The sequence below is a fragment of the Myotis lucifugus genome, unplaced genomic scaffold (genome assembly GCF_000147115.1).
Source record: "Myotis lucifugus unplaced genomic scaffold, Myoluc2.0 scaffold_141, whole genome shotgun sequence".
NCBI lineage: Eukaryota > Metazoa > Chordata > Mammalia > Chiroptera > Vespertilionidae > Myotis > Myotis lucifugus.
The window spans coordinates 2,935,955-2,949,651 of NW_005871189.1; the positions used below are offsets into that span (position 1 = coordinate 2,935,955).

Below are 13,697 nucleotides of genomic sequence, written 5' to 3' on the forward strand. Positions count from 1 at the left end.
GAAATTTCAGAGTACACAGAGCACTTTTGCACAGGCCGGTCCGGGCGCTGGCTTTTTCTTCTAAGGGAAAAGTGGGGGGGGGGGGGGGGAGTGTTGGGCCCAGGATGCAAACCCCTGTACAGGTCAGACCAGGCAGATGAATGGATGGCTGGAGAAAGCCACGGGGGCTTCCCTGTGGTGTGAGGGTCGCCTGTGGTCTCCACAGTGGCAGGGCTGGGTCCGCAGGGCAGGAGGAGGCTTTGAGGTTGTGTGCTTGGGAGGATCAACTGGTGTCCTGAGCGTCGCGGGGCTGCCCTGTGTGTCTGTGGCGGTGGGATCCCTGTATTGTTTACCCGGTGGCTCGTCCAGGTCTGGTGCCTTACCTTGACATCCACTCTCTGTTGTCGTGCCCGGGCCCTTCCTTCATGTTGGGTGGACACCCTCTTCAATTTGTGTGTGTGACCCCTCCCAGGGGTCACCGCCGACGCTTGCACCCGCTGGTAGGTGTCTGTTGACGCGCCCGAGACCTGCCCTTCTGCCATGTGGATGTGGCCCTCAGGCCCCCCCCACCTCAGGGGGGGCGGTTGGTGATGACCCCAGGCAGAGTGTCGTTGGGGGTGTTTGTTAGGCGCGTGCAGCCGGGAGAAAAAGAGGACTCCCGGCACCATGTGGGGGACACAGCCTCACTTCCCCCGGCCTGGGCGCCAGGGGTAGGGAAGCAAGCCGCACGCAAGTCCCCCTGCTGCACACACAGCCTGTCAAACGGTCATTACTGTGATGCCATAATGGACAATTTACGTATTACCACTTTATTATATAGATAAGAGACGTCACATCCCTGCTGGCCAGGGAGGGGCCCTCAGGGAGCAGACAGAACGTTAGCCAAGCATGGCTCCATGGAGAGGGTACTACAAGAAATGCCAGCATGTGCTACTGAAACCTTCTGGGGGTCAGTGAAACACAGGGTCTATAAGCACTGACTGAATGCATGGCAGACCGCAGGAATGGATCATAGGCAGTACCAATGTGAATAACTGAAGATCAGCATGGGAAGGGCCTGGCACAGGCAGTGAGGAGAAGGGTCCAGGAGAAGGCAGGGAGGAAACTGAGCATGGCTGAAAATGAGTGAAAAGCCAAAACCTGAATCTCAAGGTAATTAGATTTTTTGCAGTGCCTCCCTTTGTCACAGAGCCTATCACAATGAACTAGAATTTTCTCCTTATGTGCTTTCTAATCTGTCATAATGAAGACTAATTTCCTTTTACTTCTTGTTACACTGCAAGTTTCTTGAGGGCAGGAACTGTATTTTATCTAGTAACTATCAAAATGTCTAACTATAGAAGGTATTCAATAAGTGCTTTAATGAATGAATGAATCACAAGTTAAATGCTACAATCTTATTTCTGCCACTGAATTATTCTAAAGAGATCCTATCTCATTCCAAAGCTCTTTTTAATATTTTTATTTTTTTTTATTTTTTATTTTTTTAGGGCTCTATTGATTTTATTTTTAGAGAGAGTTGGAAAGAGCAGAAAAAACAGAGAGAAAGACCGATTGGCCTCCTGCAGGTGTCTTGACCATGGTGGAGTAGGAGCCTGCAACCAAGATAGTGCCCTTGACCAGAATGGAACCGGGTACCTGACGCTCTTTCCACTGAACCATTGTTATCCTGTATGGAAAACCATCCCTGCTGTCTCTGTGTATCCAAATGTCCTCTCTTTTTAATATTTTTAAAAAATTTTTGTTCATTTTACCTCAACTATCTAATAGAATAGGGTTTACAAATGTTTACCTAGCTTTAAATGTATTATTTTTTAAAAGAATATTCAATAAAAATGATTTCTCCCATAGCCAAAATATTTTTGTTGTGTTCTGGATTTTGTGATTCAAATTTGCTTCTGTACAACTCTTACTCTCTTCTTCTTCTTGACTCCATCACTTCCTCCACCTTTTACCATCACTAGTGTGACCATAATTCTCCTATAGAAACTACAACAATCTTTCTTAATCCTTTTTCAAGTTCAGAGACCTATAAATTCTATATCCCCTCAAGAGGTCCATATGCTAAAAATCCAATATCCTATATAATAAAAGCCTAATATGCTAAGTGTCCAGTTGTCAATTCAACCAATCAAAGCATAATATGTTAATGATATGCTAAGGCCACTCAACTGCTTGCTATGACGTGCACTGACCACCAGGGGGTAGACAGTCGACCAGTCACTATGGTGTGCATTGACCACCAGGGGGCAGATGCTCCAACTGGTAGGTTAGCTTGCTGCTAAGGTCTGGCGGATCGGGACTGAGCGAGACAGGCCAGACATGCCCTGGAGCCTTCCCTCGGTCCCTCCCTGGCTGGCCAACCTCCCACGTCCCTCCCCGGCCCTGATTGTGCACTGGTGGAGTCCCTCGGCCTGGCCTGTGCCCTCTCACAATCCAGGACTCCTCAGGGGATGTCGGAGAGCCGGTTTCGGCCCGATCCCGCAGGCCAGGACTAGGGATCCCACTGGTGCATGAATTCGTGCACCAGGCCTATAGTATTATTATATTTTATAAAGTCTAAAAATAGGCAAAATTAATCTCACATTAATTATGTCAGGGGAGACATAAATGGCAAGAAGCAAGAGGGAGGCCTGCAATGCTGGTAACATTCTACTGACTGATCTCAGGACTGATGACATTCAGGTGTTCCCCTTCGCAAAAACTCATTGAACTGTAACATCAAAATACACACTTCTTTATATGCTTGTTTGTTCTTCACATTCCTTGTGGTGGAAAAGGTTGGTAATACTGCCACAGGCTGCTTTATTCAGGCACTGGTTAGCAAGTCACTAGAGCAGATACTGTTCTCTTAGTGTTCTCTTAGAGCAGAACCAAGAAAAAGGGGCAGAAGAGGAGAGCAATGGAGGCTGAAGAGGGGAGAGGATGGGGACTTCGTCCTGCCAGAATCATTGTTATGTACCAGGTACACAAAAATAACAATCTTTCAATAGTCTTTGGTGTGGACAGCTTGCACTTTCCTGAGCTAATATAGTATCAATAAAATCATCACTAGAAAAATTAAATAAACCTCCAATGCCTGTTGATGATGAGGATGAACAAAAACAAAAATCTGATCCCTAAAATTTTCCTAGGAAATCTTACCCTGCTTCTCTGGTATTTTCCCCCCATCTCTGTAGCTTGTGATTATCCTGATCATGGAGCCATGCTTTACCACCCTGGTTCTCACCAATATGGATTTTATCTACTTGGGAGAAGGCAGGAGGAGGATGTTCTGAGGCCACCACAGGACTTTTTAATCACCAGAATATAAACATGAGACTTCCCTCACTATCAGATTAAAGCTGTAGAATTGGGGGCATTGGCCAACATATCTATACCCCACCTTACTACCCCACATTTCTAAAGACAGCTCAGGTTAGGAAAACAGTCAATTAAGAGTAGGAGAATAGAGTATAAAGACTGAGTCTTCCTAAAATGTCTTCCTCTTTAATCCCATGTCCATAGCCAAAACTAAGATCTACCTGTCATTGGTGATGTGCGTTCTATGTTTTCCTGACTGGTCCCTCACCCTGCCTATTTGATGTACAGACTGAACAAACACCCAAATCATAACCTATCAGCTGTCAGAGCAGAGGTAATCCATTTATCTAAAACATGAGGGTTATTAATCAAAGTCACTCAACACCTTATGGGAAGAGAGAACAGAGTAACTCTAATCAAATATCCACTTATTAACAAATATTTATTGAGTGTCTAATATTCCCAGATAACCTTCCAGGCCTGAGGGCATTTACATTCATTGAGCTTACATTCATTTTAGTAAGAAAAATTAATCATATTTCTGTTCTTCCTCAGGGTAGAACTAATAGACTCAGTGCAACTCTGTTACTTAGTAAGAAATAACACATAATTTTTATTTTCTTCTTTTTGTTTCTCCCAACTCACTAACATAGATTTAAATCATCAGGGGAGAAACCAAGATGGTGGCATAGGTTAACGCCGGAGTTTGCTGCCTCAAACAACCACTTCAAAAATACAACTAAAGACGGAACGGACATCATCCAGAACCACAGGAAGGCTGGCTGAATGGAAGTTCTACAACTAGGAGGAACCGAGAATCAGAGGAGGTGCGGTGCTGAAGTAAAATACTAAGGTGAGGAGTGCGCGCAGCGCGGGCTGGTGGCTGAGGGGTGGTTTTCTGTTTCAATCCAGAGGGAGCCTCAGACTCAGAGCTCCAGATCCGGGCGAGTCTCTGGGGACCCAGACTCAAACGGGAGAAGCAGGACTGTCTGGCTACGGTCCCTCCGAGGTTTGCAGCTGTTGCTGGGACAGAGAGGCAGAGCCCCTGGGGACGGACTGAGAGCAGCCATAACTGCTCCCTCCTCTGCCCAGTTGATCCCGTGGGACCTGCCCCGCCCAAGCCCTGCACAGAGCCATTCGCCGGATAGCCTCAGGCAAAGGCTAGATTAGCACCTCCCTAGAGGACACAAGTTCTTCCACTGCAGACACAGCTGATTATCACAGCCAGTTGGCCTGGAGGTCAAATCCCTCTAGTATTAACTATAACAATCAAGGCTTAACTACAACAAGACTGCGCACAAAGACCACTAGGGGGTGTACCAAGAAAGCATAAAAAATGCGGAGACAAAGAAACAGGACAAAACTATCAAGGGAGGATATTGAGTTCAGAACCACACTTTTGAGGTCTCTCAAGAGGCTTCTAGAGTCTGTCGATAAACTTGATGAGATGTACAGGAAATCTAATGAGACCCTCGATGGTGTGATAAAGGACCATCTAGAAAGTAAGCATACACTGACTGAAATAAAGAATATTATACAGACTCCCAACAGCAAACCAGAGGAGCACAAGAATCAAGCCAAAGATTTGAAATGCGAAGAAGCGAGAAACACCCAACCGGAAGAGCAAAATGAAAAAAGAACCAAAAAATATGAAGATAGTGTAAGAAGCCTCTGGGACAGCTTCAAACGTACCAACATCAGAATTATAGGGGTACCAGAAGATGAGAGAGAGCAAGATATTGAAAACCTATTTGAAGAAATAATGACAGAAAACTTCCCCCACCTGGTGAAAGAAATAGACTTCCAAGTCCAGGAAGCGCAGAGAACCCCAAACAAAAGAAATACAAAAGAGGACCACACCAAGACACATCATAATTAAAATGCCAAGAGCAAAAGACAAAGAGAGGAATCTTAAAAGCAGCAAGAGAGAAGAAACTCAGTTACCTACAAGGGAATACCCATACGACTGTCAGCTGATTTCTCAACAGAAACTTTGCAGGCCAGAAGGGAGTGGCAAGAAATATTCAAAGTGATGAATAGCAAGAACCTACAACCAAGATTACTTTATCCAGCAAAGCTATCATTCAGAATTGAAGGTCAGATAAAGAGCTTCACAGATAAGGAAAAGCTAAAGGAGTTCATCACCACCAAACCAGTATTATATGAAATGCTGAAAGGTATCCTTTAAGAAGAGGAGGAAGAAGAAAAAGGTAAAGATACAAATTATGAACAACAAATATGCATCTATCAACAAATGAATCTAAGAATCAAGTGAATAAATAACCTGATGTACAGAATGAACTGGTGATTATAATAGAATCAGGGACATAGAAAGGGAATGGACTGACTATTCTTGGGGGGGAAAGGGGTGTGGGAGATGCGGGAAGAGACTGGACAAAAATCGTGCACCTATGGATGAGGACAGTGGGTGGGGAGTGAGGGCAGAGGGTGGGGTGGGAGCTGGAAGGAGGGGAGTTATGGGGGGGAAAAAGAGGAATAAATGTAATAATCTGAACAATAAAGATTTAATAAAAAAAAAAAGAAAAAAAAAGAAATAGTAGATGAGTTGAAGGGGTTTGGTCTGTTTTTATGAAGGCTTCATATATTGTACTTATTTAATTTGTATTTGAGTCTCTAATTCTAAATAAAAAATTTGTACATTTAAAAAAAATAAAATAAAAAATAAATAAATCATCATGTATTATTCTCATAATAAGAACAAAACATTTAGGATTTCCTAATGTAGAAAAAAAAAAGCACTTGGTAAATAGAGAGAGGCCATTTTCAGAGTTGAAACGAAGAGATCGCATTTATGAAAGTGGTACAAAGGGCTGGATGCTTCAGTGGAGAATCAGAGCTAAGACTGCACTGATCTTTGCCTCAACTCTACCTCCACAGACCCTGCTCCTCTGTAACTGTCTACACCAGCTCTCCTTTCATTCTAAATGCATAAATATCTCACTCTGTCTGCAACTGGAGATGATTTTTGAGACATTCCTGTTTCATTGCATAGTGATAAGTATTACATTGTAGATATGGACACTACATAAATAAACCAATAAGAATCAGCAAAGCCATGGTTCACAAACCATGCTTGGCTTTTTAAAACTCATGAATACTGTACTGTCTTCCCTTTTCATTGTGAAGCCTTTCTATTAAAAATACAGTTAATAGGAATCATGTTTAGTCACCTGTATCCAATTAGTTTCACAAGTTAGCATTTGGATTTAGTAAGATGTAATGCAAAGATTTAATTCCCAGATCTTACATTTAGCTTCACTGACTCAACTCCCTGTTAGAGATTCAGCCCTTACTCAGGCCAGCCAAGTCCCCAAGTACTAGAGTAGGAATCATGGCAAATATATTATTACAACTAGGAAATCAACTAAAAGTATATTTTCTTATTGAACATCTTCACATATGGACAAATGGTTGTTAGATAAATTTTGGAAGCCTTCATAAGATTACTTATAAATGTGTTAAGAAATATTGGAAATTATTTTGAAATTTGGCACAAATAATGGTACTTACTCCCCAAATCTAGTCATCTGTTTTGCTTTTAAATATGAATTACAGTATTGTGTTCAGCCCAGTCCAATAAAAGTAATCAGCACAAAAGTACATTTTTCACACGCATTCTAGATGGTTCTTAAGATGATGGAAGAGTTGGGAAGCACTAGATAGCATCCTTCCACAACTCTTGTTTATATGATTACTAGAGGCTCAGTGCATGAAATTCGTGTACTGGGTGGCGGAGGGTGGGTGGTGTCCCTCAGCCCAACCTGCCCCCTCTCATAGTCCGGGAGCCCTCAGGGGATGTACTACTGACGGTGGGGAGTGGGCCTAAACCGCAGTCTGGCCTCCCTCTGCAGGCTGATCAGGGGAAGGCGCCACCCCCATCACCCCGCTGCTGCTGCCACTGCTGGCCGCCAAGGTGTTTTCATCAACACAGACTCCAGTCCCTTCACCACAAAAAAATGACAACTTTCTTTAGGCATTTTCAAGATGTCTCTTTCATAGGATATGACATTTCTTTTTTTTTATCCTTACCTGAGGATATTTTTCCATTGATTTGTAGAGAACGTGGAAGAGAGAGGGAAAGACAGAGAGAAACATCAATGTGAGAGGGGCACTTCGATTGGTTGCCTCCTGCATGAGCCCTGATCTGAGCCCCAGCCAGGGAGGAGTCTGCAACCTAGGTACATGCCCTTGATTAGAGTCAAACCCCGGACCCTGCAGTCCACAGGCCAAGGCTCTATCCACTGAGCCAAACCAGCTAGGGCAGGATATGACATTTCTTAGTCCCTCCAGCACCGAACCTTCATTTTTTCCTCCAGGAGTGAGGTGTAGAAACCCTCGATCACCTTCTTGGATTATTACCAAAGTTATCAAGAACACTGAGAGTGGCGTACAGGGAGCTTAGCCAATGAGCTGTAAGAAAAGGTGTTTCCTCTGCAGCTCATGCGCAGAGGCAGGCCTGCTGGGGTGCTGTCTCCCAGGGGCAGCAGCCTGGGCATGCCCCCCTGCCTCTTGGCTTCCACTCCTAGGCCTGCTGGGGCACTGTCTCCAGGTGGCCTGGGCATGCCTCCCTGCCTCTCAGCTCCAGCTCCCTCTGCTGGCCTGCTCCTCCCTGCTCTCTGTGGACCTGACTGTTGTCACAGCGACTGGCAGGCCCTGCTTCCTGTTCTCTGAAGGCCTGCTCCGCCTTGCTCACTGCAAGCTTGCTCATTGCCTGTGCCATCCATGGCTTGCCTCACCATGCAGCAGTCCCCACCCCCAATCTGCGCACACAGCCTATAAAGTGGTAATATGCATATTTGTCCGGTTGTAACTGTTACGGTGTCCTGGACAAACTTGCATGTGTGTGTGTGTGTGTGTGTTTGTGTTCATGAGCTACACCTACAATTAGAGAAACAGTATTCTGTACTAGACTGCCTGCCAGCAAGGAGGCTACAGGCAGAAACAAACATGATCCAATCCATCATCTCGGACTCATGTGCATTATGCTTTTCCCTGAATGAACTAGCCTAGGCACTTTTTATAACACACACTTGAGTGTTTTTTTTGTTGTTGTGTTTTTTTTGTACACTGTCCATGTCAGGTCTTACTGAACACAGTCAGAGGAATCTATAAGTTAAAATAAAGAAGCACAAAATGTTATAAGTTTAAATCGTTTTCTAGGCTGTTATTGCTATATTCTTTGATTAAGCTCTCAGTCCCTAGACATTAGCATGCCCAATCTCAAAGGAAACAGGCCTTCCTCCAATTTCAGAAACCTGAAGCTAAAAAATTTGATGCTATAAAGATGTATTTTACAACATTTCAAAATACATATATTTAATTCACACCTACAGTATATTGAATCATAATATTTTCATTTTAGTTTTTGCAAGGGGGTGATTTTTCAACCTATAAACATTTCACTACATTTAATAACATATATGACAGAAGTGAAACTAAATTTCATAGCTAGTCTACTTATATCTCGACTATAAATTCTTATGTCTGCCAAGAGGTTGAACTATAAACATGTTGATGATGAGCTAGGTTTAAATTTTGCTTTTATCAATGTATTCTTTTTTTCTAAAAATAACTCACCATGCAAAGATCAGGAAAGCCAGACAACATACATAACAAATCATTAAAAAATTATTCATCTTCTAAAATATGTGTGGGCATAACTCAAAAGTGACTATGAGTACACTATACTGAGCTTTACTCAACACTAATATAAACATCTTCTACAATAGAACATGCATTTCGTTTATAGATCCCTTTTTATTCATTTAAACTGAATAACAACTCCAATTACTAGTAGAAGTTTTATTTAGTCAATGTTCAAAGGCCTTGAAAATATCAATATTTGATAATGCTACTCACTGAGGCTTTAGATGTAGTAGAATGGGTGGGAGTTTTTTTTGTTTTTTTTTGTTTTTAAGTAAGAATATGATTGGCCTAGTTGTACTAAGAGCTACCATTCAAAACAAAGAAATGACACCACAGGGTTAAGCAGCTCTCTCTCTCACTGAGATGGTTTCCTGTTAATTTTGACAGAAGAGTAACAGTCACCACTGACTAAGAAGAGAATAAACAAACTAAAGATCAGAATTAATGGTATCATAGACATTGGCTTAAAGAAATCTTACCGTTCCCTCTCTCTGTCGGTGATATCATATAAGCGATTGGCACCTCCATCAGCACAGGCTCTTAGAAGAGCTTCAAATAGAAAGGAAAAAAAAAAAGAGAGAGCATATCAATATAGGAAGCTTAGAGCAATAGCTTCCAAAGGTTGAACACTGAAAAACAGGCACTCATACACATACAGTCATACTTCCCTTCTCAGATCATTTCACACTCAGCTAGTGATGCTGCTGTTATCAAAACATTTGCACATGGCACACCCAGAAAGACAGAATCCCCTGCAGACAGTATATTTCCTTTCTGCCTCTTTTTCGATTTCCTCTTATTGCTGATGTGATGTCCCTTAAACCTTGTTTTTCCTGCTGTATGGCAGAAGACAGACCTCACACTCACTAACAGGTAACTGTTATAACTCTTGCTCCTTTTTTAAATTAATGTTTACAGATACATTCCTATTACAACAGGTATTATGGGTTTCCAAATTTCATGTGATATAGAAGGTTTCTTTTAAAAATGAATCATAAGCATAACATCATAAGTTTATTTAAAAATATTAAGTCACTAATAACCTAGACAATCTGTGAAAACTGAAAATTGTGAAGGTGATGCAAAATTGACTGAAACTCAAGAGGAACTAAGATATTCAAGTAAGACGGGCTATCTCTCCAACTGGGGCTTTCATCGGTTGCTCCTTAAGCCTGCTCCCTGCTGTCACTCTTGCATTTGATGTTGCTGAATTGGTATTAGATATTGATATTGGGATTAGATATTAGATATTGCTGTAAGCTTCTTGCGGATATTCCTTGAGATTTTTCTCAGTTCATAGACTCCTAGATTTGTTGTTACTTCTCAGATTTCTAATTTTCCTAGAAATGTTTGGTCTCTTAGCCTCAATTTCCTCTTTCATTCTTTTTTTTTTTTAATACCTTTACCTAATGGTTTAGGATCAAGCTTTATATTTTATCCTGGGTGATGAGAGTGAATGCAGAGATGTCTTAGGTTCTAATTCCTCACTCTGAACAGACCAACCACAGCCTTGCCTCCTGTTCCCAATAGCTGTTAAAACACAAGTCTCTAAGTCCCACAGCTCAGTAAAGACCCTGGGCATCAGCAGCTTCAGAAGAAACAAGTATTCTGAGCTACTTCATTCTGTGGCACTTATGAAATCCTCTTACTTTTTGGCAAATTGAGCTATACATTTAAAAAAACCTTTATAATATTCCAGGTGTTTTATAACAGGCAGGCTAGTGTAAAGGATAGCTAATTAAGTACATTGGCAGAAATAAAGTCCAAATGTATTTTCCACTAACCCATTTTCTTTGATCTGTATTAGAAACAAAACAGAGGTCAAGTGACCAAAATATATTCCTTTTTTGCTTCAGCTTTCTTGTTTGTAAATGGGGATTATATAGATTATTAAGCAATTAATGAATATATACAATGCTCATCAGAATACTGGAAGAACACAATAAGCATTCACTAAATAAGAGCCCTGACACTGTCAGAGGAGAGGGGGTTGAGAGGCTGAGTGAAGAAGGTAAAGGGATTAAGTAGTAGTTACAAAACAGTCACAGTGATATAAAGTACAGCATAGGGAATATAGTCATTAATCTATCTATATATATATATATAAAAACCAAGTGACCAGAACGCCTGAACCGAAATGACTGCTTGCTTTGACGTGCACTGCGGCCACGGATCGCCCCCACCACCCCAACCGGGGGCGGGACTGGCCAGCCAACCACCTGCAGCCCCTCCCCCTACCCAGCCTGGCCCCAACTTGGCCCTGATTAGGGCAGGCTGGCCAGACCCCACCCTTGCACGAATTCATGCACCGGGCCTCTAGTATTGTAATAACTATGTATGGTTCCAGTTAGGTACTGAAAATATCAGGAGGACACTTTGTAAAGTATATGATTTTCTAACCATTATGCTATACACCTGAAACTAATATAAAATAAGGCTGAATGTTAACTATAATTAAAAATAATCAAAAAAAGTTATAATACTCTTTGATGCTGTTCTATATGCATGTAGATGAAATTTAGAGATGATCATTTTATAAATGGGGGAGGATATAAAAGGAAGTAAAAAAGAAAAGAAAAATAAATGAGTCAGTCCTCTTTCTCCATTTTTGTTAGAATTAAAATACAGTTCTAAAAGCCTCATGTTGCCAAAACCTGTTTGGCTCAGTGGATAGAGCGTCGGCCTGCGGACTGAAAGGTCCCAGGTTCGATTCCGGTCAAGGGCATGTACCTGGGTTGCGGGCACATCCCCAGTAGGAGATGTGCAGGAGGCAGCTGATTGATGTTTCTCTCTCATCGATGTTTCTAACTCTCTCTCTCTCTCCCTTCCTCTCTGTAAAAAATCAATAAAATATTTTAAAAAAAGATAAAAAGGCCTCATGTTGCTAGAAAAGTAAAGCCTGAGTTACTTCAAAGGTGAAAAACAAAAATAAGAGTTTTACAAAGATATCTAAGACAGACATCTCACATTTCCAATTACCAACAATGCACAGTTCCTTATAATAAGAAAGGCACCCAAATGCAAATTAAGCCACAAAAATTACTTGCAAAAGATTACAGAACATTCTGCACATTTAAAAATATCAAAACCTAAAAGTTCAAAGTCATCAAAATATTCTGCACATTTAAAAATATCAAAACCTAAAAGTTCAAAGTCATCAAAATCTAAAGTGGAGTGATCATCTCACATAAAATATCTGGCTTAGAGTAACTGAATATGGAGATTGGAAAGACTGGTAATAGAAACAGATGGTGAACTATTAATAATTACCCTCCAACTGTACAAAACAATTCTCTGTAAACAAATTAACAAGCACATGGGATCCTTTTATGTAAAAACGGATTCAATGAAGTAATATGAAAATCTAAGGAATAGTTTTTAGCAGCTAAGATGATCAAATAGAATAACTTTCACAGTACATTATTTTGCCAAGACCAGTTGAAGTCAACATTATACTAATTATGTGCCAGGCCTTATCTAGAATAGAAAGATGAATAACAAACATATCTAGTCCTCCAGGCTCACATTATAGTAGAAAAAATAGAAACAAGCAAATATATGCACAATGCCCTGCAGACCCTAAGGAGTGCTATAATAAAAGCAACAAAATTCGGTGGGAGAATGAGGAAAGAAGAGAGGAATTTCAGTGTATGAATCTGTAAAACTGCTTATTAATAAATCTGGTTCCGCTAAGATCAGTGTTATTTTTCCAATCCAAAACCTTTTTCCAATGCCTGTTATTTCTCATACCTAGATTTAAATTGATATTGCAGAATAGTTTATGAAACAAGAGATAACTAGATCACAGAAAGTAAAATTGTCCACATTTATTCCTGTTTTAAATTCAAAGGAAGCCAAAATAACCTTGATGAAACCTATATACTTTTCTCTCTTGACCTAGATGTTGGGGTGCAACCCATCTAAAAGGAACAAGTTCCAGACTGTCCCTAAAATTATTTTGTTTTCAATAAAGCTTGATAAAAATGATGTGTTCTACCACATTTAAAATTTTATTAACAAAAATGTTTTAATTATTTCAAAATACATTCCACATACATAAATAAAACTGCATTGAAAATGTAAAATCCTTCAATCATGTTGTAAATAATGTTGGCATAAATTCACTGATAGCAATTTGAAAAATGAACAAAATATCACTGTTAATGAAAGTGACCAACTAAAAGAACAAGAAGTAGATGGCATTCTTTATAAGATATTTTTGATAAATCATAATGAATTAGCGTCAAAAATATGTTCACTCCATCATTTAAATTGTTCCAAGCTTTAATGAATAGAAGTTACCATATGAGTTATCTTTTAATATGAAAAGTTCATTGGCTTATTCAGCAAAATTGTTGCAGATTTGTCAAATACTATAACTTCAATGGTTGAGCAATTCTTTACTATGCATCAAGCTGATAAACAGCTGAAGACTAAAATGCATTCAAATCTCTATAAACCTTTATATATTGATACTACCAGTGAATATATTAAACACATCTTAAGCTATCAATTTTTTTAGCCTGGCATAATGTAATTTAAAGTTACTGAAAATGAAGATTTTCACTTACCATAGAGACTAATTGGCTATTTCATTAATTTCCACTGAAGAAAGTTGGACAGATATAATTTGACTTCCCGAAAATTGAGTATTAAGTTAGTTCCAAACATTTAGAAGTAAAATTAAATAAACATTTTTCAGTTTCAGTTAACTAAAAGAACACCAGATACAGAAGATTTCAATTCTA

General features: G+C 40.4%; 1 protein-coding gene across 3 annotated transcripts in view; it reads right to left on the reverse strand.

Moving 5' to 3' along the window:
- TPK1 (thiamin pyrophosphokinase 1) overlaps positions 1-13,697 on the reverse strand; it is a 276,645-nt gene that overhangs the window by 198,290 nt on the left and 64,658 nt on the right. For all 3 annotated transcript variants that reach the window (XM_023758885.1, XM_006094776.3, XM_023758886.1), the window contains exon 3: positions 9,429-9,498. In XM_023758885.1, coding sequence (XP_023614653.1) covers positions 9,429-9,498 — 70 coding nt within the window. The remainder of the gene's footprint in view (positions 1-9,428; positions 9,499-13,697) is intronic.